At 40.2% G+C, this 26,629-nt stretch overlaps 1 protein-coding gene across 2 annotated transcripts in view; it reads left to right on the top strand.

Annotated features, from left to right (window-relative positions):
- Positions 1-26,629, top strand: part of gpm6ba (glycoprotein M6Ba) — a 69,928-nt gene that overhangs the window by 35,438 nt on the left and 7,861 nt on the right. For both annotated transcript variants that reach the window (XM_052126603.1, XM_052126604.1), the window contains exons 2-6: positions 22,852-23,038; positions 23,563-23,719; positions 23,977-24,145; positions 25,197-25,270; positions 25,659-25,724. In XM_052126603.1, coding sequence (XP_051982563.1) covers positions 22,852-23,038; positions 23,563-23,719; positions 23,977-24,145; positions 25,197-25,270; positions 25,659-25,724 — 653 coding nt within the window. The remainder of the gene's footprint in view (positions 1-22,851; positions 23,039-23,562; positions 23,720-23,976; positions 24,146-25,196; positions 25,271-25,658; positions 25,725-26,629) is intronic.

Genomic DNA, 26,629 nt, shown 5'->3' with positions numbered 1-26,629 from the left:
CCATCCTCTGATGGCTACTTCCAGCAGGATAATGCACCATGTCACAAAGCTCGAATCATTTCAAATTGGTTTCTTGAACATGACAATGAGTTCACTGTACTAAAATGGCCCCCACAGTCACCAGATCTCAACCCAATAGAGCATCTTTGGGATGTGGTGGAACGGAGCTTCGTGCCCTGGATGTGCATCCCACAAATCTCCATCAACTGCAAGATGCTATCCTATCAATATGGGCCAACATTTCTAAAGAATGCTTTCAGCACCTTGTTGAATCAATGCCATGTAGAATTAAGGCAGTTCTGAAGGCGAAAGGGGGTCAAACACAGTATTAGTATGTGTTCCTAATAATCCTTTAGGTGAGTGTGTGTACGTATATATATATATATATATATATATATGTAGATATAGATATACTGTATACGTACATATATTCACAGCACTGATAAGGCTGTACAACTGGAATTCTTGTCCGGGGACTGGGCTGGGGGGGGTCCATAGAAAGGCTATTCCATATTGTATAGCGCATCTAAACCCGTTCAGCAGGAGATGTGGAACTAAACCCTTTGATGCAAAATCCATCCAGCACACGTTGATGTGATAAATGTACGCACATCCCACCCCCACCCCTGGACGGACAATGGACCCAGTAGTTCCTACCTGCTGCCCTGTGTGTGTGTGTGTGTGTGTGTGTGTGTGAGCGTGTATTTATCACTTTGTGGGGACCAAATGTCCCCATAAGGATAGTAAAACCCGAAATTTTTTACCTTGTGGGGACATTTTGTCAGTCCCCATGAGGAAAACAGCTTATAAATCATACTAAATTATGTTTTTTGAAAATGTAAAAATGCAGAAAATTTTCAGTGAGGTTTAGGTTTAGGGGTAGGGTTGGGTTTAGGGGATAGAATATAAAATTTGTACAGTATAAAAACCATTATGTCTATGGAAAGTCCCCATAAAACATGGAAACACAACATGTGTGTGTGTGTGTGTGTGTGTGTATATATATATATATATATATATGTATACTGTATACTGAATTATATTTCTGAGTAACATCGGGGGTTTAACATATCAGACACATATCGGTCATCTAACATTTCTAACACATATAATGTATTGTCATCCAGGTATTGTGAGTCATCTTTCCTACTTCTCGGACCACTGTGTTATCAAGTAAGCTAATTGTGGTGGCGGGGGCATGGTCGAGTGCTCCCCAGTGTTTACTGCAATCAGAGACAGGTGCTGGACTTTATAGCGCTCTTGTGTGTGCACTCTTACCACTTTCTCTCTCTCTGGACGAATGCACTACCATGCCCCTGCCGCCTCAAATCAATTATTCATGTCAATTTATTTATTTATTTGGCAAGTAGTCTTGTAATATATGGTCATTATTTACAATATAAACACTAACAGAACCGGAGGTGGTTCAGCGATTGCATTCTCACATAATTGCATAGCTAATTTCAAGGCAAATCAATATTTTATGTCTGTTTATTTGTTTATTAGCCTTGTAATAAGTGGGATAATGTACAGTCAGCCTGTTGTTATCACAAAATAAACATATAAAACCCCTCCAATTCGGGGTCCTGATCACCCTTTGAGGGATTATTTTGAGATAACAACCAGGGTCTGTAAGTTAAAACTTAGTCTAGTTGTGGCATAAATGGGCACTAAGTCACAATTTGTGCACTACTAAATATTTGAGCATTTCATCATAAAACTTAAGTAGAACGTAACCCAACGTATAAACTAAATATTTACGGAAGTCTCCGACCAGGAGTAATGGCTGGAATAAAAAAGCAGACTAATATTTTATGACATCAATGTCAATGTCTAGGTTTATTAGATGGTGAGCAAACAATCAGTTCTCGCAGTCAATGTGTTGAATGGATGAGAAATGGGCTGGAGGAAAGACCTGAGTGACTTTGACAAGGGCCAAATTGTTATTGCCAGACAACTGGGTTAGAACATCTCTGAAATGGCAAGGCTTGTTGGGTACTCATTGTCAGCAGTGGTGATTACCTACTGACAGTGGTCCGAGGAGGTACAAACTGGCGACATGGTTTGGGCGATGTGCGAGGGCAACAAAGGCTATCCCGCCAGGTCCAAACCGACAGAATTTTAATGATGGTTACGGGACGAATGTGTCACAACACACAGTGCATCACATTGTGCTGCGTATGGGGCTACGTAGCCGCAGACCGGTCAGAGTGCCCATTATGACCCTTGTCCACTGAAAGTGCCTACAAAGGACACCCGAGCTTGAGAACTGGACTTTGGAGCAGTGGAAGAAGGTCGACTGGTCCCATGAATCCTGTTTAATTTTACATCATGTGGATGGCCGTCTACCTGTGCGCTGTTTACCTGGGGAAGTGATGGCACCAGCATGCACTATGGGAAGACGACAAGCCAGTGGAGGGATTGTGATGCTCTGGGCAATGTTCAAAAACCCTGTGTCCGGTCATTCATGTGGACTTCAATTTGACACGTGCCACCTATATAAACATCGTTGCAGACCAGGTACCCTCCCTTCATGGCAATGGTATTCTCTGATGGCACTGGCCTCTTTCAGCAGGAGAATGTGCTCTGCCATACTGCACACATTGTTCGGAAATGGTTTGTGTAAATCTCAAATTTTTCACGGTTTGATCCGATTTGTTTTGTTTTGTTTTTTGGGAACGATTCACAATTATAAAAAAATATATGCAGAAAAAGATTAAACATTCTTAATGTATACAGATCTGACACACACCAGCCTTGAGCACTAGAGTCACAGATGCTTTGTCTTATATGTGTGGCTGCATAAAAATATTGCTAAATATAAGGCCACTCCGTTCACGAGACATCGCTCCAGTTAATTTTTTTATCTTTTTGTGGCTACTGTATGTCGTTGAACAACCACAGGTGACTGTAATCAACAGACATTTAGCTTTATTGGTTAGATAATTTACATTTACTTTTAGTCATTTGGTCATTCCCTTCAGAATGTTCTGTAATCACTTCCTGTTCCCTATATTCTGTGGCATTCATTATAAAGACAATGAATGAACAAGTTAGTGTTTTCGTTCACAGCCACGTGTCTGCCCAACAATTATATTTCTTTTGGAGTTGCTAAATTCTGTTTGTGGTTAAACTGTTTTATGGAGAAAATTTTTTTTTTATGAAGATATAAAAGCAATATAATCACAATATATTGTATATCGTATTGTCAGGGTGGCTTTTAAAATGTATTTCACTACATATTACAGAATTTGTAACATATTCCATCAGATTTCTCATGGTCAGTAACGTAATATAAATACTTTGGATTACTTCTTCATCACTGGTAAATTTTTTCACTTGTTTTGACTATAAAAATTTTAAAAGTACATTCTCTGAAAAAAGCCTAAATATATTTGTTACGATTCACTGTTGTCTACCCTGTGTTTTGCCTGTCATCTGTTCCCCCCTGAACTTCACTTCTAATAATCCCCTGCGCTGATCACTTCTAGCTGTTTCCCATTGTTTCTCACCTGTGTTTCATTTACCTCATTATCCTTGTGTATGTATTGCCTTGATGTCTGTTTTACCTTGTCAGTTGTTATGTGTTTTGACCTCCTGTTCTTAACCCGTTCCTGGTCGTGGATATTTCTTTTGTTCCTGTGTTTACCCCCATCGTGGATGTTTTTTGTTCCTGTGTTTACCCCCTTCGTGGCTGTTTCTTTTGTTCCTGTGTTTACCCCCATCGTGGATGTTTCTTTTGTTCTTGTGTTTACCCCCATCGTGGATGTTTCTTTTGTTCCTGTGTTTACCCCCATCGTGGATGTTTCTTTTGTTCCTGTGTTTACCCCCATCGTGGATGTTTCTTTTGTTCCTGTGTTTACCCCTTTAATCTGTACTGTTTATTTTATTAAATACTTTAAGCTGCATTTAGATCCTGCTCCTGTGACCTCCCTCTTTGTAACAGTAGGATAGCATGTGCGTTTTGTGTGAAAGAGCTAATATTGTTGTGAAGAAAGAAACATCCACGATGGGAAAAACACAGGAACCGGTCAAGAACAGGAGGTCAAAACACAGGTCAAGAACAGGAGGTCAAAACACATAACAACTGACAAAGGTAAAACAGACATCAGGGCAATATATACACAAGGATAAACACAGGTGAGAAACAGTGGGGAATAGCTGGAAGTGAACAGAGCAGGGGATTGTGGGAAGTGTAGTCCGGGGGAACAGATGACAGGGGCAAAACACAGGGCAGACAACAGTGAATCGTAACAGTGCATTGTTGCTTCTAAATCAAGATAAAGCAAATTAATCTTGTCTAAAGGATTTTTAGATATTTTTACAGAAAAATAAACAAATATATCAAAGGTCTTACTAGAGAGAAAAATATGATATAATATGGATTTTCTTGATACAAAAATATGATTGTCTTTTAACAGGTGCATGTAAAATGGCAAGAAATAGCATTTTAGCTTAACATAAAGCTAACTGTTTACATCACAATTTACTCTAGATTTATTTGTATTTCAGATGCTCCAAACTTCTTCTCTGGTTGGTCTTATGAATTTAACACATGTTTCTGTTCTGCTTCTTGGATCATATAATTTCTATGAATAAATATTAAATGAAACAAATGGCAATAAAATTCAAAGTAATCACTTCATTAAACAAAATGCTTTTTAAATGCAACTGTATTCTGATTACTAATGATTTAAACTGTAACTGTAGTGGAATACAGTTACTAATATTTTGTATTTTAAATGCTATCCCTTTACATTTATTCTGTTACTCCCCAACCCTGCATATCTTAATATATTGCATATCAGGGAAGAGATACAATGAATTTAGTTTAAATGGAGGCAAACACTTATGAATAATGACACAGAAAGCCGAACTCGGCAGCATCCATCCATTTACCTGCTTGTCTGTTGTTGAGAGTATTTTATAATTTTTTTTTACAGTTTTGAACAAGTAATATGCTAGGAAATGAGTTTGCTGACATAATTTAGATGATAGAGCGAAAAGGTGACCAATGGGAAAAAACGCATTGATGTTATTTTCTCTTTAAACAATATATGGCAGAAAAAACACTACTACACCATTTTACATAAGTGGGAAGGAATTTACACTCACCTAAAGGATTATTAGGAACACCATACTAATACTGTGTTTGACCCCCTTTCGCCTTCAGAACTGCCTTAATTCTACGTGGCATTGATTCAACAAGGTGCTGAAAGCATTCTTTAGAAATGTTGGCCCATATTGATAGGATAGCATCTTGCAGTTGATGGAGATTTGTGGGATGCACATCCAGGGCACGAAGCTCCCATTCCACCACATCCAAAAGATGCTCTATTGGGTTGAGATCTGGTGACTGTGGGGGCCATTTTAGTACATTGAACTCATTGTCATGTTCAAGAAACCAATTTGAAATGATTCGAGCTTTGTGACATGGTGCATTATCCTGCTGGAAGTAGCCATCAGAGGATGGGTACATGGTGGCCGTAAAGGGACGGACGTGGTCAGAAACAATGCTCAGGTAGGCCGTGGCATTTAAACGATGCCCAATTGGCACTATGGGGCCTAAAGTGTGCCAAGAAAACATCCCCCACACCATTACACCACCACCACCAGCCTGCACAGTGGTAACAAGGCATGATGGATCCATGTTCTCATTCTGTTTACGCCAAATTCTGACTCTACCACCTGAATGTCTCAACAGAAATCGAGACTCATCAGACCAGGCAACATTTTTCCAGTCTTCAACTGTCCAATTTTGGTGAGCTCTTGCAAATTGTAGCCTCTTTTTCCTATTTGTAGTGGAGATAAGTGGTACCCGGTGGGGTCTCTGCTGTTGTAGCCCATCCGCCTCAAGGTGGCTTCACAAATGCTTTGCTGCATACCTCGGTTGTAATGAGTGGTTATTTCAGGCAAAGTTGCTCTTCTATCAGCTTGAATCAGTCGGCCCATTCTCCTCTGACCTCTAGCATCAACAAGGCATTTTCGCCCACAGGACTGCCACATACTGGATGCTTTTCCCTTTTCACACCATTCTTTGTAAACCCTAGAAATGGTTGTGCGTGAAAATCCCAGTAACTGAGCAGATTGTGAAATACTCAGACCGGCCCGTCTGGCACTAACAACCATGCCACGCTCAAAATTGCTTAAATCACCTTTCTTTCCCATTCTGACATTCAGTTTGGAGTTCAGGAGATTGTCTTGACCAGGACCACACCCCTAAATGCATTGAAGCAACTGCCATGTGATTGGGATGATTAGATAATTGCATTAATGAGAAATTGAACAGGTGTTCCTAATAATCCTTTAGGTGAGTGTATTTGTTCAGTGTTCACATTGTGTCAGAGCTCTTGGGTGGTCCCCCTAACCCGTCACCATTTAACATACGATTAGAATTACAAATGAGTCTATTTTTCAGGTAAAAAAAAAATCAACATTAATCCAACTATTCATAGTACCTTCTTTAATCACAGATTTAAAAAAAACATTTTACACTACTATCCAATTTCTCTTGGGTTTCTCTAACAAAATGTCACAACAACATGATTACCTGACCACAAACATCACAAACATAGTTTATCTGATGTTTGTGGGGTGGGCTTTCAAGCTGGAAATCCCTAATGCTTGAAATAGTTTCACTGTTGCCTCAGCTCAATTCTCTGCTGTAACTCGCTGTTATCTCTGCTCTGTACAACATTCATTAAATATACTACATCTCTGAGTGTGTCATTGCATCGGGATAAGCAACTCTAATGCATTAATAACAATAATGATGGTATCACGGTGAGAGAGAAAAAAAGTTTGGGGGTGCAGAAAAAGTGCTGCTGTTTGCCGCAAAGGCACAGGACTACCCTGTTTGAACTGAATAACTATGTCAGATGCACGTACGACTCACCAAGAATCCTTATGGGAATCCCTTCCAAAAATTCACTGAATAATTTGTTACATTATTATGGTGTGTTGCTGCATTGCTTCGCACCTGGTTTGGACATGGTGTAAGGTGTAGCTCAAACCAAAGACTATCATATGTTCCAATACAATGTTTTCTCTGTTGTCGCTATTGACTATCAGCATGGCTTATGTATTTAAAAATATTGAGGAAGGGTCTATTTTGACAATAGAGATTAATTTGTGAAATAGGCAAGTACCAAAATTATTACTAAAATGTAGAATAAACCAGAAGTTGTTGTAACATAGCTGAGATATTATAAAATGTCAAAACTGATTTGCAGAGGATATCTTACATTCCCCTTCTGTCACTGACTCAAAGTTGTGTAGATTGTAGTGACACAAGGGGCTTCTTTTGGGAGACTCGGATACCTCTGAGTATGAAAAATGCCAAATTGGCAAACAGAATTTGCATGTCCCGCCATCGGACATGCGGGTATAAAAGGTGGGGATCGTGCATCTGTTCAGTCAGATTCTTTCTTTGAAGCTGAACGGTGGTGTGATTAGCGAGCTGAGACACTCACTACTGTTCCACACACCTCTAAGAGCATTGCTGTTGGATCCTACGGCACAATACCAGCTGCTTTCTCCCTTCTCTGCAAGCCAGTGCAGTCCACGCCCCTGGGCGCTTCGACAGCGTTTCCTAAAAGTACGCTTTTCCTAAAAGTATATTTCCTCTAAAAGAGTTTACAAAATGGCGTTGAACGTCTTTTTAAAGATGATTCTTTCTGTCTTTGTGTAGTTCCTAGAGGTGGTAGATATCTCTCTGCTTCTGACGGTCATATATGCTGCCTCATGTGTATGGGCTGCGTTCTCATTGGTTCATGGAATGGTTCATGTTCTCTTTATAAGAGCTTGACCATGGCAACGTTGTGGTTGTGGCTATCCTTCCTTAAAGGAAACGTCACTCCAGCTGCCACACCCCCCCCCCCCGCATCGCGTCTTCTTCCCACGGGATTGTGGCCAACTCGGCTGGCGATGGAGGGGAGTTCGGTGGGCACGGTTTCGCTGGGTAAATCCCTGCGGACCACCCGCCACCCTGCATGCTCGTTTGCTTCCATCCGAGCTCGATGTTAGACCAGCTCACCCCATGACCAGCTCGATGTCTTCTTCAGATCCCCCGAGCGGGATGAGAATATTGCCGCTACATCAGAGAGCGTCGCGGTGTCTGACGCTGAGGACTCGACTGGGCTGCCACATTCAGGTCTGCTCGACCACTCTGAGACCAACACGCAGATGCCTGGCATGCTTGCCCGGGCCGGCCGAGACCGTTGGGCCGCCCCCCCCCTCGGCCCTCAAGGTTAGATGACTGGTTCCTCGGGTCAGAGCGCCGCTCACAGCCACGCCCCCCTTCAGTTCCTTTCTTCCCGGAAGTGCATGACGAGCTGATGAAGTCTTGGAGGACACCTTTTACTGCCCAAAACCGGCCTCCTCGCTCGTCCGCTCTCACTACCCTCAACGGTGGGACAGTCCACGGGTACACAGAGGTCCCCTAAGTGGGCAAATTGGTTGCGGTGCGCCTGCGCCCACAAAACGCGGCCACCTGGTGGGATCGCCAAGTTCTCCCCTCTGAGGCCTGAAGGACGACATCGTCCCTGGCATTCAAAGCCTACAGCGCCACCGGACAGACCGCTTATGCTCTGCATGCCACAGCCCTCCTGCAAACCCACCAGGCCAAGGCACTTAAAGAACTGCACTTGGGTAGTCCTAATCCTGTTTTGCTGCAGGAACTGCGCTCAGCTACCGACCTTGCCCTTCGGGCCAAGAAGGTCACATCATGGGCACTCGGACAGGTGATGGCCACCAACCCGGGCCCAGCTCTCGGCCCCAGCATAGAGCTCCCCACAGGAAGCTGGCACCCCTGTCTCACAAACCCCTTCAGGGACCCGAAAGGCTCCCAAGCGTTCCTGAGATGATCGACTCAGGAAGCGAAATGGCCGCTACGGAGCTGGCCTCTAGACCACTCCATCCCCTGGTGGAGGGCCGGCAGGGAAACCTTTTGCCACCCCCTGACCGGGCTGTGGTACCCAAAAGCGCAGCTTCATCACTCCATGATTCACCTAACCGGTGTCCACACACGGCATTCTCATGCTCTGAACATGGGAGAGCTTGCTATTTTCCTAGTTGACCTGAAGCAGTTTACAGTTACAGTTTTTCCAGTTTGTTTGTCCTGGGCTAAACTCATCAGTTCCTGGAGTATAACTCCTTTTTTGCTGTAATTCTCTTTGATCTTGTTTATATATATATTTTTGGGGGACTTCCCGAGATCTTGTACCTTGATAATATCCTGTCATTACTATCCCAACAGTCGTCATGCATCCTGCTCACATGGCCAAACCACTTAATTTGTCGCTTTGCTATCATTTGCACGACATCTTCCTCAAGGCCTACCTTCTTCCGTATGCCCTCATTACAAGCTTGTTCTTTCCATCTTATGCAAAAAATCAACTTGTATCATTTCATTTCAAATGCTTAGTTTGCTTCTGTCTCTTTCTTTGTGTGTACATGTTTCTGCTCCATATAGCAATGTTGAGACCACATGCATTCTGCAGTCTCTTTTTCATCACCTCTGATATTCAGGAGTTTCCCAAAATTGAGTTAAGCCTTGAGTAAGCATCGCTTGCAATTGCTTTATGGTTATTTATTTTCACAGTACAATCATTGTTAAAGGTACATTTATATCCTAGATATTTAAAGCTTGCAACATTCTTCATTGAGAATTAGTTCCATTTTGTTCTCATCTACTCTCATATTCTCATTTGTCTATAGAGAGATGTACTAAACTACATATTTTCAAAATAGACTAGTTAGTGGGTTGTCGTCTAATCAGTTTTAGCCTTTTAAAATGAGGTTCACCTGATCATGATTGGATGCATTTCTTAGGGGGCATTTATCATCACACAACTATCATGAAAAATCCCTACTTAAAGTCTTGTACTGTAACAGCCACCTCAGAATTGTTTAATTAAAATATTTATTTCACTTACTGACTATGTTTACATAGACACCAGAAACCGGCCTATTGCGACAAAGTGGTGTTCCCATTTACATGCACTGTATAAATTATGCATTCTTTACTCCTGTAAACATGCGGCTCGGTCAGAATGAGTGAGCTGCTAATGAGTGAGCTGCTAATCCTATGAGCATGCATGTACCGAGGACATGAACGAGTATGGTGCGAACTGTATATCATACTGGAAATATTACGTTTTATCAAATAAAATATAAGACACGTAGAACATATCTGTGTTTGTGCATAATGTCTGTATTGGGTGCTTTAGATGCAAAACTGTATAGGAAACTTGTCCAAAATGTAATCAATATCAGTCGTATTTGACATGCAGATCACAGAATGAAACACTAATGACAATAAACAGCATTATTAATATAACTTAATTGAGTAAAATGCAATAATCAGTAATATGCGTTCACATATGGCTCTAGAATTACATGCTAGAGATGTCATTACAAGATGACATAAAAGAAACGCTGAATCAGTTTCTGAACCGCTTCATGGAAACAAACTGACCGAAAGAACTGGTTCACGGAAATTAATCGGACTTCCCATCACTACGGCAGAATTACTACCATAATGACTCTAGAAAATGGCCAACTTAATATTCATGCACATGTCATTCTTAGACATTTTTTTTAAAACAAACTGTTTTAAAAAAAAGGAATATTCATCTGAATTACAGCATGTGTGAAAATTGTAATTTTGCTTGCTTAGAACTGCCAACAACTCACCCTCCAGAGGCCACACTGTCATGCTTCAAGGGTTGAGCAAGCTTTCATTCATTAGAGAAGCAGGGTACGCCTGATTCCCTGCATGCTGCAAAAAAGATCAGCCCTGAATCTAGGCGTGATCGGCGATTGCCGATCACAGATTTAAGACGAAGATCGATGGACGATCGATCAGTGCACCCCTAGAATATGTATGTGCTTTTCCCACTGAAATGTTTTCCAGAAACGTTTATTTCTTTTCGTTGTGGTGACTTGTTGTTGTTGGGCTCCATCCTATGACATTTGTTATTGAACCCATCACGCACACTCCTCAAAAACCTGTAAGACCGCCGCTTATGCATTTACATGACCACATAAGCCGTGTTCTCCGGGAGAAACCTGGTTGTGTTAAACTGCTATCTCTTAATCCCTTAAACAACATAAGGAAATCGCCATTCTTGTTTACATGATGTTTCAGAATGCCACCTTCAGCCAAAACCCTGTCACTGTATGTCTTTCTTTCTCTCCCCCTTCCCCTGATGATGTATGTAGAGTCCTTTGTGCATGTGAGAGCAGAGACAACCTCATGTGCCTCTCATTTGGAACAGCTCTCTCAGGGCATGCTGACAGGCTCCATCTGCCATCACAAACTCACTGTCTGTTTAGCCACTTTTGTGTGGGTGTGTTTGTGTGTGGGTGTATGCTTCCATTAGCATTTGTGTGTGCTTGTATATGTAAACGCTTGTATATGTTTTTTTGCATGTTTTAAAAGGTCTCTTTATAAATATTAGAATTTGTTTCTGTTCATGTGTCTGTTGTATATAGGTATGAACCACAATAACGGGCAGGTTGGCACTGCATGCCCTGTTCCTGCATGATGCCATTCATCCTCCTGTATATGGATCCAATCCACTCTGCCCACTGGTGTACAATCTGCTGCTCTTTCATTCCTCCTTCATCAGCTCTCTTTAAGAGAGAAAAAACATAAGCATTCATAATACATACAGCATTACTAGCTACATATACATTAAATATTTATTATCCTGCATATAATTAAGTTTAAGGAGGAAATTCAGACTCAGTATCAAGTTGTTTTCTGGCTCATAAATGTGTGCGATTACACCTCGCTGTTGTGGAGGAGAGCTGAATGGCCAGAGAAAACACTAAAAACAGAAACCACCTCCCACGCTCAGATAATCCCATGCGTTTTCAGTGTCTCATGTGTCAGTATCTGCGCAAGATGGCCTGAATGACTCAGTTTTATTGCATACAATTCATATGTTTTGCTACTACTTAATCAAAACAAGAGAGAATAAAGCGGCAATGCTAATTTAACGTTTTATGATCTATTGTTATTATTCAAAGACGTGTTTTGACTGTGCCATCTTTCGGTCCTTTATTTGCATAGAAGGAAGTGGTTTTGCGCTGAAAGAGTAACAGTGACATAATTGCTTACGGTGCAGCGCAATTCTAGTGCATTTTGAGTATGTTTTCTGTCTGTATATGTTTTCTGTCTGTGTGTGTTTGGGTTTATGTATGTTTGTGCATGTGTCCAATAGCATTTGTGTATGTTTAGAAAGGCCAGTGGTGAGGTCAAGGCAAAAGTCTATGCTTGAATTCCTTTTACACCTCATTGATGGATGTGAAACGACAGACAGATACCACATTAACAAATGCAAACACACACATACTTGCATACAGGATTGGGGCTAAATCCACAGTATCGTGCATCGATTAACAGACTGTTGGTGCTGAGAGGGGGACAACTTTAAACACTGTCTATCTATCAGCAGGCTCTCACAGCGGCAAGAGCTTACCTCCTCCACACTGAATAATGTCCAGGTTCCACTTACGAAAGTTACTGTTTAACTGTGACATCTCACAAAACTGATTTCTGAACTGGCACAAAATACATTTCTCAATTCATTAGGTCATTAGAAAAGGGTAATATGTGTCAGCAATTATACTTTTTCCCCTCTTAAGATCCTTGACCGGGCCTATGCAAATTCACTGAATTCTTGGCAATTTTGGTTGTGTTGCAACGTTATTGGCTACATGAAGTGTCCAGAGAAACAGCATTTTATAAATGTAGTATCTGCAATTCTACGTGCCAACCATTCATTCTCTAATGCAAAATCAGCAGCTCATAGATTTCCAGTTTTGAGGATACAATCCACATCGATCCAAGCTCTTTAGTGCAGTGTTTATACATACTGTACAGGCGTATAGTCTTTGCAAAGAGCAAATATGGGACATTTTGCCAGTGGCAAACACTTAAGAGAATTGTATAATGAGCCATAAGGGCACAGAGAGATGTCAGGGCTCCAGCAGCTTGAACAGACCGGCTGTGTCTCTACCAAATCTGACATTGTGTCAGAGTTTTTCTCGGTTGAGAGAGAATTCTTCTCAGAGTGAACAGAAAATTGGCCTAGAAATTAATATAAAAAGGAATGCCCTTAAGCAGAAATATGGGTATGGCCCTTTAAATATTCACAAGTGCTTAAATAAAGATGTTTGAGTTCTTGTTCTACATTTCTTTTCACACAATGTATTGCTAATTAATATATTTTGGAGGTCAAATGTTAAATATTTACACTTTTAAACTGGGCTTTTCATCAGAGAAAATATTTAAAGTGCCCTTTAATCAAGGAAAGCACTCTTTCATACATTGCTGAGCATTATCAGGAACATGGCACTATCAATTTGAAGGTATTTATTGTAGGTTAATAAATGCAAATAGAACCTCTTTTTAAATTACTTATTTAACCGAAGAGGTGACCCTGGTGAGCACTTCCTGTCTTAAATGTAAATATTAGCAAGAGACTGAAGCTTGTGAAAAAGCCCCTTTTCATCTCTGTGGTATCCTTCAAGTGATCTCAGTTCAAGTCAAGTTTCTACACACACACACACACGTTCTCTCTCCTTGGGTAGTACGTGTGGAAAGTATGTGTAAACTGTGGCATTGCGGAAACAGTCAGCTGTGGTTGCACCAGCCATCAGGCCAAAAATATGATGTTCTTTCTTTCTTTCCTTTCTTCCATCTCTCATTTTCTCTTGCTCTGTTTCATTTGACAAAACCTCAGCTAACACTCTGTCAGATGATCTGCTGTACTGTTCTAAAAAGAGGTCATGATGGAAGTACATGTTCTAATCACTCATCACTGCAGAATGTGTGCCCTTTAAAAAAGTGCATACATAAACAAACATGTTTTGCAGGATAGACAGCCTTTTATTTTATTCTGCAACCGTGTACTGAAATTTACCTTCCACAGTATTTCACATTTTAATGGCACTTGGGGGAAATATCACACCTAGAAAAGAGGTCAGCTTCTCTAATGGGATCATTCATGGGTCAGTGTGATGTGTGCTCAGAGAGTGTTACACCACAATAAACCACTTTCTAATGATTTACTGGTTTATTATTGGACTGAATAAACTTGATATACCTTAAACAAAGGCAAAAATGACATTTGAAAGCTACAGGCATGGTGAGAGGTATTCTCTTAAATGTTTGCCACTGGCAAAACGTCTCATATTTGCTCTGTGCAAAGACTATATGCCAGTTTCGGCTATATATTCATGTAACAAATTACTGTCATCATAGCAGCTGCATCTGGCAGGGACATGGAAGCTAGGGAGTGGCTTGACCAAAGCAATTTCAAAACATTACCCTAGATTTGTACTCTAGGTCTGTTCAACTAGCAGATCTCCTGCCTCTATTACCTCTCCCTCTTTCTCTCTCCACAGAAATGCACTCATTCACTGACATAGCATAATCTGACAAAATGCAGCCATGCCAAATGCTAAATGAACATCGGTGTCCACTGATAGCAGGTCATTCAGTGCTGGATGTCAAGCAGAGATGAAAGCTGACCTGACCTGTTCCTGAACCAGTAGTAGTCAAAGCTGTCAGAGCTTCTGACCAGTTGGCCTCTTTACTTGTTAGTCTCAGCAGGCTAGGAGGCTCTGTGTTTTGCAAGATTTCTGAATAGTTTTTTTGTTTTGTTTTTTTTTTGTTGTCATTTTCATAGTGCTGTTATTCATGTTATCATGAATAGAGTCAGTAATGTTTGTAGACATTTGGTAGGTAGTCTGTGTCTGGAGTTTATAAAATAAAATATGCTTCCAGTTGAATAATAAAGGACCCACAAATTTCTCATTACCAAAAAGGACATGCTTTGTGAAATTGCATGTTTGCAATGTTTGCCAAAAATTATCAAATTATATTGTTCAACCTGTGTCAAAAACTGAACCTTGTGTTAACAATAATATTATCAACAATACAATACATTTAAAAGACAGGTTATTTTTAGTCACAATAGTTTCATGAACATTACACTAATAAATATATATGTTTGAGCTCCTTACCCCACCCCTACATCTTAACCTAAACGATTCTCAACAATATAAATTATGTAACAAGCAGATACAAGTGCAATCACAATAATTTATTCCAAAACATTAGTTTGGGATAGTTCACCCAAAGATGAAAATATTTTTATTATTTACTTAACCTGTGTTGTTCTAAACCAATTTACCTTTCTTTATTTTTTGGTACACAAAGTGAAAAAGTTTGGAAAGACTTTCAACTCAGTTATGTCATACATTGGCAGTGTATGGTCACCACCTCTTCAAGCTTCAAAAAGATGCAAAAGTATAATTGAGAAGTCTTAATAAATTATTCAATGTGAATCATGCCTTGTTCTGAAGGCATGCGAAAAGATTTGGTGAGAAAAAAGCCGAAATATAACTTAAGTATAGCAAGAAACTGCTTTGTTTTGCCTGAATTTGACTAAAATCTATATAAAACACAACTCTACGCAAACCACATAACCGAAAATATAAAACATGTCTAAAGAATTTGAAGTCAAAGAGGAGATGCATTTCTATGACTCACCTTATTTGTATGAAACAGAATAAACGGAAATCAAACTGAGAGAGATGGATGAGGCTGAGACAGCCACAGTCACACCGTGTCCTTACCAGACATGACATGACATGACACAGTATAAAAACAATTATCTTTTCTATATTTATCAGAGTTTTTGTCTGGACATTCGAGTGACAGGACATTCTGTTGATTATTTGGTTTCTATTTGCGGCATTGCACCATGCAGCCCGTCTGCTATGAACTGGCACCTGTCAAAAATCTTTGTCATAATAGTATATTGAAGCCAGCGTGTCACCATCCGGCTAAAAAAAACTACTTGATTTTGGACAAAAGTCTCACACCTACCGACTGTTTCGCAGAGGTCTCGCTCTCTTCAGTTGGGGCTTTGTCTCACACACCGGTTCAGAATGGAAAAGACGTGACAGGCATTCCACTCCTTCCGCCTTTCTCTCCAGTTCTTCCAGTTTACTTGGTAAGCGAAACATCCAAAACCTCCAAAACACTGCGGCTTCATGTACTTTCTGTCTGACTGTGCCTTCTTTGTGTATGTGCGGCTCTTCAGTCTCTCTGTTTGATTTCAAAATACTCCGGTTCGTACAAATAAGGCTGGTCATAGCAATGTATCTCCTTTTCGACTTCAAACTCTTCAGACATGTTTTCTAAGTTCGGTTCTCTGGTTTGTGTGCAGCTGTGATGTGTTCTCTGTTGTTAATATCGCTGGTTTAGCGGTTTCTTGCTTGAACAGCCCATCTCGCGAGTGGGGGCAGCGTAACTGCTGCTCTCATGCACTCTCATGAACACGCACAGAAGAGCAATGATCAGTCAAGGTTTTCACTAAATAAGTTAGATTTCAGATTTGTTTCACACCAAACCATATTGTATGCTCTCAGAACAATGTATGAGTCACATTGAATAATTTATTAAACTTCTCAATTATACTTTTGTGTGGTGACGATACACTCCAATTGACATCACTGAGCAGAAAAGTTTTTCAAAGTTCTCCCTTTTCGTACAAAAAAAATAAAGTCATATTGGTTTAGAACAACAGAAGGGTGAGTAAATAATCCCTTTTTAATTTGGATCTGTTCTTCACACAAAGCAATCAGAATGCACCTGGTATGACCAGCAAAGCAGAATGTGTACAGACAACAACAGATTAAACATTAACCACTACTAACAAATAAGTATGATTAAACAATAACCACTGTGAATACATGTTGCTGAGTTCAAATTAAATGAAAATCCTACCCCACCATAACATGTCATGATGACAAAATTGTACCCCAACATATAATTTCACAATGATAAAATTCTGATCCCATTTGTGTAAGTCTATTGATGCCAAAGGTTTCTCACTGAAATCAATGCACTTGCCGGACATGTTGGGAAATCGACGTCAAAGGGTGCTTTTGCCATCTACATATTGATGCATGGGGCTTTTGTAGTATTTGATGCCTTGGGAGTGAGAACATGTTGTATTGTGACAAACTTTCCATATTAACTATACGTTTGTAAAAGAAAATATTTTCTGAGATGATAAATAGTTGCGGAAGAGAAATTAGTTTAGAGACATGAGAGAGTGAGGAAGACATTCTGTATGACTTGTTTTCTCTTTGCCTTCTAAATTCTACTCTAATGAATAGCTCATTGATTTCCTTTATGGCTGTAAAGAGGACTGCCCTCCTTTGCTTGTCTATGGCCCATTAAAGCTTTTAAATACTGTTGATAAATAGAGAATGGTACAGGCACTGCCACAGATGCCTCCACATGCATCTTAGAAGCTCTAATCGCAGATTTTGCTAGACAGAGTGTACTTTTAAGCAAATGTAATTTTAACAAATCAAAAGTGTTAATTTATGGTGAAATTGGTGATTCTAACTTGGTTAACTGAGTTCTCTAAGAGTTCTGTCAGCGCCACATGAAGCTTTAGACCACATCCACACTAATACTTTTTTATTTGTAAAAGCATTCATTTCGCTTTGTTCACAGCTCATATCTACATTGGAATGGCACTGAAAATTTAGATTTTCGAAACGCTTTCTATAATGCATACTTTGGAACACTATGTTGTAATGAAACTGAAAACAGAGTTTTCAAATTTAAATGGATTAGAACAAGGCCTTATGCTGCATTACATTCAAATTTGGTTCTGGGACTTTCCTTCTTGATATCTTCGATCTCCAACCATAAAGGCATTCCATTGTCAGATGCTCGGAAGATGATGTTTAAGGAAACAAATGTACAATGTCCCGTTAGCTTAGCAGGGTTTTGACTGCCACCAGAGACGGCTCCTAGCAATCCAATTGATAAACAATTCTGTAAAAATAGCATTTGTTCTACACGTATACGTTTATCAAATAGAGGATAATTTACCATGTTTTGAACACCTGTCTCTGCAAACATTTGTTAAACAAGCTTTAATATAATGCAGTGAAGGAACTTTGATTCGTTGATCGATATTATTTTATATAAGTTCATGTTTATAATTAACTTTGTACCTGGAGTTGAACATTCCTTCATGAGTTTCCAGGTATTCCAACTTCAAGGGGCATTCCATTGCACTTTTCAGTGTAGGATGTTGAAAATTCAGACTTTCCAAATTGAATGAAATGGTATTATACCATGTCCACACTAATATGTTTTCATTTGAAAATGCATTAATTTAGCTACATTTTGATGCTAACGTTTTTGTCCAGTGAGTTTTTCGAAAACGCTCTCCCATGTGGATAAAGTTGAAAATGCTGTCTTCACGTTGTAGTGTGGATAGAGAAAACAGGTGTGTTCTACATCATGCAGCATTGCGCAGACCAATTGCCGCTGGACTTGAAGCAGTGCATGTCATTTAGAAATTTTGTCCAACTTGAAACAGCACCAGCGCGCGTCACCATGACATATGCCATCAAAATACTGCAAGAGCGATTCAAGAGCAGCTGCAGTTGCTCCTGAGGAGCTGCACAAGCTCTGAATGATGACACGGCTTATTTGTGATTAGCGTGACAATGGTTACACGTGTTTCATGGGCTGCGTTCGCAATGGCATATTTCACATACTACTCCTACTACTTCTGCTATGTCAGTCCATGGCAGAAATAAGAGTAGTTTAGTAGAATGCCATTACCAAGGTGTTTATTCTGACAGTTTAGCGAAAATCTCACAAATCCGTGTTTTATAACAGTACATCATGTTTATATCATGTTATATTATGTTTGCCATAATAATATCATCCTTAATCATAAAAAAAATATTAAAACACTGACTCCTTTATTGGTTTTCAATTAATACCGGCTTTTATTGGACTTTCTTCTTGTACACACAGCAGGCACTTTATCAAACAGCACATAACCTTTTCAAATGAATAACGTTTCTGGTTCCCCTTCTGTTGCTCACTTCAACTTTGTGTTGAGTGAAACGACACTAGGGGACTTTCTTGAAGGCCTTGGTTACCTCTGAACTTGAGAAAAGGCCTTTGAAAATTTGGCAGACAGAATTTGCATGTCCCTCCCCTGGACATACGGTATAAAGGGAGGGAATCATGCCTCTGTACATTCAGATTTCTTCTTCGGAGCCGAGCTGTTGTGCTATCAATGAGCTGAGATCACTACTGTTCCACTCACCTCTGTAGAGCATTGCTGTTGGGTCTACGGCACATATCAGCGGCTTTCTCCTTCTCTACACAGCAGTGCAGCTTTGCCCCTGGGCGCTTCGACAGCATTACCTTAAAGAGTAAAAGAGTATATTTTGTCTAAAAGTGTATACACATTGGCATTGAACGTCTTTTTAAAGATATCTTTCCACCTTTGTGTAGTTCCTGGATGCGGCAGATATCTCTTCACTTCTGACGGTCATAAGAGCTGCCTGGACTGGACTGGAACCTCCCCCGTGCGGCTTTAAAACAACAGGCAGCTCCGCTTCAACCTGGGCCCAGCTCTCAGCCCCAGCATAGAGCTCCCCGCAGGAAGCTGACACTCCATCTCACAAACCACTACTGGGACCCAGAAGGCTCCCAAGTGTTCCTGAGATGAAAAAGAGGAGCGAGATGGCCGCTACAGAGTTGGTATCTGGGCCACTCCATCCCCTGTTGGAGGGCCGGGAGGGAAACCTCTTGCCGCACCCCACCCTGGCAGTTCCCAGACTCCTTTGGTCAACTAACGGGTGCCCCCACATCCCATTTTCATGGCGGTGTGGTGCCAAGCACCTACAGTCACGGCACCATGGACACGGGCGGCCACCTCGCCTCCACACCCTTGACAGTAGACTCCTGGCGGGCCGGTTCTGATGAGTCTAGAGGACGCCTCCATAGGACCTCCTCCTCAGTCACTTTCCCTCCCCCAGCCGGGTACATGGAGCAAGGTAAATGCTTTGAGTTTTTTTCTCAGCACAATTGTTTCGGGATGCAACTTTGCTCCCCGACATATTACCTGCTCCCCCTGCTGCGAAGCCCCAATGGGTACGTCATATGTGATCGTCCCATTAGTGCCCCCCCGCTCGGAGCTTGAATGTGTCACTTGGACGCCACCCCCAGGTAGTCTAGCTGATTTGGGAACGGTTCGGCAAAGCACAGGTAGGACCTTTTCACTTCCCAAGAGACCTCCCACTGCCCGCTCTGGTACTCCCTAGTGGAGGTGTGGTTGAATAGGGACCCCTAGTGTCGCTTCACTCAACACAAAGTCGAAGTGAACGACAGGGAACGTCTAGGTTACTGTTGAAAACTCCGTTCCCTGATGGAGGGAATGAGACATTGTGTCCCCCTGGCCACGACGCTGAACCGAGCTACTACAATGGTCGAACCTTATTCTCAGCTACTCAGTGCAAAACCTGAATGTACAGAGGCATGATTCCCTCCCTTTATACCTGTATGTCCGGGGGAGGGACATGCAAATTCTGTCTGCCACATTTTCATGGGCCTTTTCTCAAGTTTAAAGGTAACCGAGGCCTTCAAGAAAGTCCCCTAGTGTTTCTTCACTCAACACAACGTCTCGTTCCCTCCATCAGGGAACGGAGGTTACAACAGTAACCTAGATGTTATTATATGTAAAATTCAAGCATCTGAATTACTCTTCAACTGGACACATCACATAATCTTGCTTGACTGATGTAGGTTCAGCACATGATGGGAAGAGCAAAGCGTCTGGCTTGAAGGCTCTTTTTTCAGCTCCTTCCCCGACTGCAACCGGCAAATCTCGCTGATCAGTAAATCAAGATGCAGTTCGTCGAACACAATTAGAGATATTCAAAAAGGATTATGTATTTGTTGTCATGTGACGCAGTCATGAGATCCATTCAACCCAAAACAACCAAGATTAAAGTGGATGTAACATTAGTGCAGCCCAGAATTGACCTACTGTGCCAGGCCACATCTCAACACCTCTGGGCTTACCTCATTAGCTCATTAATATTAATGATTAAGCAATCCTGTTGCACAACTGCTTCTGTCAGAGCTTCATCTCCTCTCTCATAACTCCCTGACAAAAAGATTCCCTGCATTCATAAAAAGAAAAACAGCATCATGGCCCCAGACATTTCACAAATGATTTAATGTAAAAGATTTGTAAAAGAATAAGATATCCCTAATATATTCACATGGCTGCGATTATGAGGTGTTCAGGAGACCAATTGCACAAGGTTGCCATGGAAACACCAGTGGCATACGCAAGAGTGTGCAATTTTACAGTCCTCTCTTTTCCTTATAGTGTGTATGTGTGTGCATGTGTGTGTGAGTGTGTTTGATGCCATTTTTAACAAGCATTATATAAGCACTCTGAAAGTCACAAGCAGCTTGGTATCCCCCTCTCTCTATTGTCTCTGTTTTTCAGGTTTGCTAACACTACAGCCCTGCTTTAATAAAGCAGTTACTCACTCAAAACAGTTTTGAGTGAACAATGAGAAAAAACTATATTATAACATTATTGCACATAAACCTGCACGTTTGTTCAATTAAGTATGATAATAATTAATTACATTCCAAAATGTGACATTTCAAGGAACACTCGATTTTTTTTATTAATGACAAGTTTAGGGTTTAGAGAGTAATGGTAACTTAATTAAAACTAGTAAGATTCATACAAAGTAAAGCTTAAGTTGAGTCAAAACTTTTTTAGTTGAGATAACTGTTAGTATTTACAGTGTATTTTGTTTTCAAATATTTCACACTTATGTTTTAACCATGTGATAAAAAATACTTTTATCATGTCCCTCCCTCACTTGTGGTTTAATAAAGATCAAACTAATGGCATGGCTGATATTCAGATAAAAAAAAAGAAAAAGTAAAGCTTTTACATTTAAATGTATTTTGCAGGTAAAAAGTAAAGAGGTTAAAGTATCAAAAGTTCAGTATCTGTGACTTCTCTAAATTATATCAGTAGTAAGTCGTACCGTAGGTACACAAATGGCACAGTTTCCTGAGAATGATTGCAGCGTTAAGGGTCAAAGAACCTAAAATCACTGTTTACCTATTTTAACCTGTCATGCTTCTTTTACAAGCTTAACTGTAGTAGCTTTGTGCTCTTTGAAGACCACTCCTGATCGCACCATTCATGGCACACAAAATTTAATTTTTAATTGCTGTCAAATTTGTCCACCATTTTGTCACTTATTAAATGGTCTATTATGACATTGTACATGTATAACTTTGTAAATGCCTCACTGTAACCCAGATGTGTGCTCTTTTTAAAGAAAAGGATGCACAAGTCATCAAACTTTTTGTGGTAATCAAGATTATGCCACAAATGTTGCCATTTAAGCTTAATTTGTAATGAACCCTTAATATTTATTTTATAATGGGCATGAGGCACCACTTCTCTTGTGTCACCTCTGACCATACCAGCCTCACTGATGTTTAAAAGTGCATGTATAAACACCCAACGCGAATTTTTTTTGGAAGTGGCTGTAATTGATCTCTTTGCATTTACATTTTAGCAGTCACACCATTGTCTGTGATAGCACATATTTTATGAAGTGTCTGTGATGTCTGGCTCATCATGGAAGGCCATCTGATTTAATCTGACATGAATCATGATGAGGTGTATATGACCAAGTATATGCACTTTACCTCTGGGGTTGTCACGGCCAGTTGTTAAATTACTGCAAAATAGTGCAACATATAAATATATCTAATAATAATGAACTACAGTTTTTTTTGTATATATATATATATATATATATATATATATATATATATATATATATATAACGGATATGTCACAGTTATTAATTCTTCTCAATTGTAGGTTTCTTTGTGTGCCTTTGACGAATGCCCATAAAATACTTGAATCTCTCTTTCTCCCCCTACAGGCTGCTTTGAGTGTTTCATCAAGTGTTTGGGTGGTGTCCCCTATGCCTCTCTGGTGGCCACCATCTTGTGCTTTTCTGGTGTGGCTCTGTTCTCTGGCTGTGGGCATGTGGCACTTACGGGCACTGTGACCATGGTGGAGAACCACTTTTCTCGTATCACCTCTGACCATGCCACCCTTACTGATGTGTAAGTTTGTGTATATAAACACCCAAGAAAATTAATCAAATGCCATAAATCAGTGGTCCTCAAAATTTTTCACTCTAAGACACCCCATTGTGCGGGACAATGTTCAAAGGCCCCCTCTATGTAGATTAAGACATCTCCTCTGGAGCTTCTGCTGTAATCACAAAGTTGCTTTTTTTAAACTTTTTTGTTACAGTAACTGCAACCTAGTCTCATAGAATGAACGTTACTATAACAAACATTTTGCTAGCTGAGTTTTACGTGCCACTTTCTGTTTTGTAGCAGTTTCCTGATGAAATTAACACTAGAAGCATAACAACAACTGCATTTTATTCACGCCCTCTATTAAAAAGTAGTGTACATCTGCACTAGATTGTCAGATTATTTCTTTTTGTGGTTGTTTATCATTTGAAAGGGATCAGAGCCAGAAGAATCAGATATTTGAGAGAGTTTGATCTTTTTTATTTGCTATGGACACCCTAGACCTCTCACATTTACTATGGCTGAATGTTTTCTTTGGTGTACAGGGTTCAGATTTTGCAGTTCATTATCTATGGAATTGCCTGTTTCTTCTTCCTCTATGGCATTATCCTGTTGGCTGAGGGCTTCTACACCACCAGTTCTGTCAAAGAGATGCACAGCGAGTTCAAGACGACTGTGTGCGGCCGTTGCATCAGTGCCATGGTGTGGCCAACACACACACATAAATACTGTATGCTCCACAGGATTAAAAAATTATGAAAATAATGATAGTAATTAATTATGGTCAATTGCCACATGATGCGATATAAATATTCAAATGACCTTTGACTACGAATACAGTAAACTATTTAATACTCATAAATATTGGATAAATGGATATTGAAAAAAAAATTGATTATGAGAGGGTAGTTGGAACAATACAAAACATAGTCTGAACAAGGTTCTCTTCTTTTGTGAAGTTTGTGTTCCTCACCTACATCCTGGGCTTGGGATGGCTATTCATCTTCGGCTTCTCTGCGGTACCTGTTTTCCTCTTTTATAACATGTGGACCACATGTGGTGCCATGAAGTCCCCCATCGCCAACCTCACCTCTGTGGACAACATCTGCATTGATGTGCGGCAGTATGGTAAACACACTGACATTCACATTTGTCCTAGACTGTGATTCAACCAAATAGTACTCAAGCAAAACAACTTATCTTTAAAATCTGAATTTAATCTGTAGTGATAAATATGTGAGTTCTAACTAGCATACTCTTCTTAGTACAAATAAAAGACTAAAATTGTATCTGATACCTCTACCAGTCAGAAAATCCTTTTAGTATTTTCTTATTGTCGCAGTGTAGAGTAGTCCTCATAGCTGTTTAGAGTACAGATAAAGGTCTACTGTATGGCAGGGCTCTTCAACTACTTTCTCGCAGAGGCCAGATTATCCAGATGTAAACTTGATGGCACCAAACTTTTTTCTGTATTTCTCTTGGCAAACACTTTCATTGTAGTTATCATGAAAAACATAACTAAACACTGTTAACAATACTATGCATTTATTTCCATAAAAATTGTCAGAGACATTCAATTAAAACATTTTTAAGGTCTGGCCATAAATTCCTTGTAAAGATCTGGCTGAAGAAAAAACATTACCTCACACCTTCAACTTGTAAATAGGTTTTGAAGAACTTTACTTTTAAAATAAAAACATAATGCATATTTTAACAATGTAGGGCTATTGTTTACAAATGTAGATCTGCTTAAGTCTGTATCTTTGACCATAACCACCTACAAGAAAACAATTGCAATCTAATATAGAACTGTTTTTTTTTTTTTTTACATAAAACCTATGTAACCCTGAAAAAAAGAGAAAATGTCAATTCTTTCTTTTTACGAGCACTACAGATGCTCAAAAGGTGAGACACATCTGTTTAACACCTGAAGAATGGAGAAACATTTTCTGTGAATTTTCATTGAAGGTTCAGTTTTAATCATCAATTTATCTTTTAGCCTAAATAATTAAGTCTGTAAATTTGACTGAATTAAAAACAAAATCTTTATCTGTCAGAGGGCCAGATAAAAGTGATTGGTGGGCTGAATTTGGCCCATGTGCCTCCAGTTAACTAGCCTTGCTGTATGTTTTTTCAGAAAGGTTCCTAAGATGGTATGTCAATTTTACCTAATTTATAGGAATCATCCCTTGGAATGCAACCCCTGGTAAAGCTTGTGGGTCCACACTAAGCGACATCTGCAATACTAGTGAGGTAAATAACTACCCTTATCTGTCCCTGGCCTCTAACAGGAACTTCCTTTCATTTTCATGTATATATCTTTGTGTGCCTTTTTAAGAATGTGGACCTGTTTTAACCTTGACAGCCAGAGAAGTGTAAAACATATGGTTTTCACCTTTCAGACAAATAACTATTTCAAAAACAAAAGAGCAAATTCTAGCTTTGACAAGACTTTGACAGCATTCATTATTTATTCACTATTTCACAAACGCAGTATGAAAAGTGAATATTTTAATTAGATTAATTTTATTTTAAATGAGTAAATTGTGTCGTAAGGTTTTGTTCTTTTTTATGGCTATTTTTGTGTGGTGTTTTTATGTTAGTCATGTTTAATGGATCTCTTGAACTCTTATCATTGCAGTTCTACCTGTCCTACCATCTTTATATTGTTGCTTGTGCTGGAGCTGGTGCCACTGTGGTTGCACTGGTAAGACCATCCTTTAATGGTTCATTCCTTAACTGTTTTCTTAACTATTTTAAATCTAGGGTAATTTACTTTGATGTTGAAAATTGGCTTAAACAGTTTATTGAAGAGTCGCTGTGATAAGAGGAGAATTAAATGGTACTGTGTTTATTCTTAAAGGGGTCATGTCAGGCATTTGTTTTTACTTTATTATTTTCCTTTAGGGTTACTTATAATGTTAGTTAAGCAATTGGCACAAAAAATATGTCATAATAGAGTATTATATGACCTTTTTCCACCCTGTCTCTGGCCCTCTGTCTGAAACACTCATTTCCCCTTCTGTCACTCACTCGATGTTGTGTTGTATGAAGTGACACTAGGGGTCGCTCTTGGGAGCGCCATTAATCTCTGATCTTTTGAGAAAAGGCCAATTAAAATTGGCGAGTGGAATTTGCATTCAATGGGAGCTCCCCAGTACGCTCGTACGACCTGCCCGAGTTCTCGGATGAAACCGCGGGCCGGTCTTGCGGCAGGTTTGTGGCTCCATTAGGAGCTTGTGAAGAGGATGAGCTATCACTTGCTACATTGGAGAGTGGGCTCATCATGTCTGATGCAGAGGACTCTGTTGGACTCCCACCCTCGGGTGCGGTAGCCCAATCGCAGGCTGACGTGGAGCTGGCTGCCATGCTTGCTCAAGATTGCCTCTGCACCTCCCGAACCCTCGTGGCACGACGATTGGTTTCTAGGGCCAGAGTGCCACTCAAGGCCGCCTTCTGCCCTGTTCCTTTCTTTCTCCTTACCTTTTTACTGCCAGGATCCGATTCGCTAACTCCTCTGCTCTCACTACCCTCGATGGTGGGGTGGCAAGGGGGTATGCAGCAATTCCTCTGGTGGATTAAGTGGGCATGGTGCACTTGTGCCCGCAGAGC

Source organism: Xyrauchen texanus, chromosome 5 (genome assembly GCF_025860055.1).
Source record: "Xyrauchen texanus isolate HMW12.3.18 chromosome 5, RBS_HiC_50CHRs, whole genome shotgun sequence".
NCBI classification, from domain to species: Eukaryota; Metazoa; Chordata; class Actinopteri; order Cypriniformes; family Catostomidae; genus Xyrauchen; species Xyrauchen texanus.
Note: the sequence above shows the minus strand (reverse complement) of the source record. Positions and strands in the feature narration are given on the sequence as shown.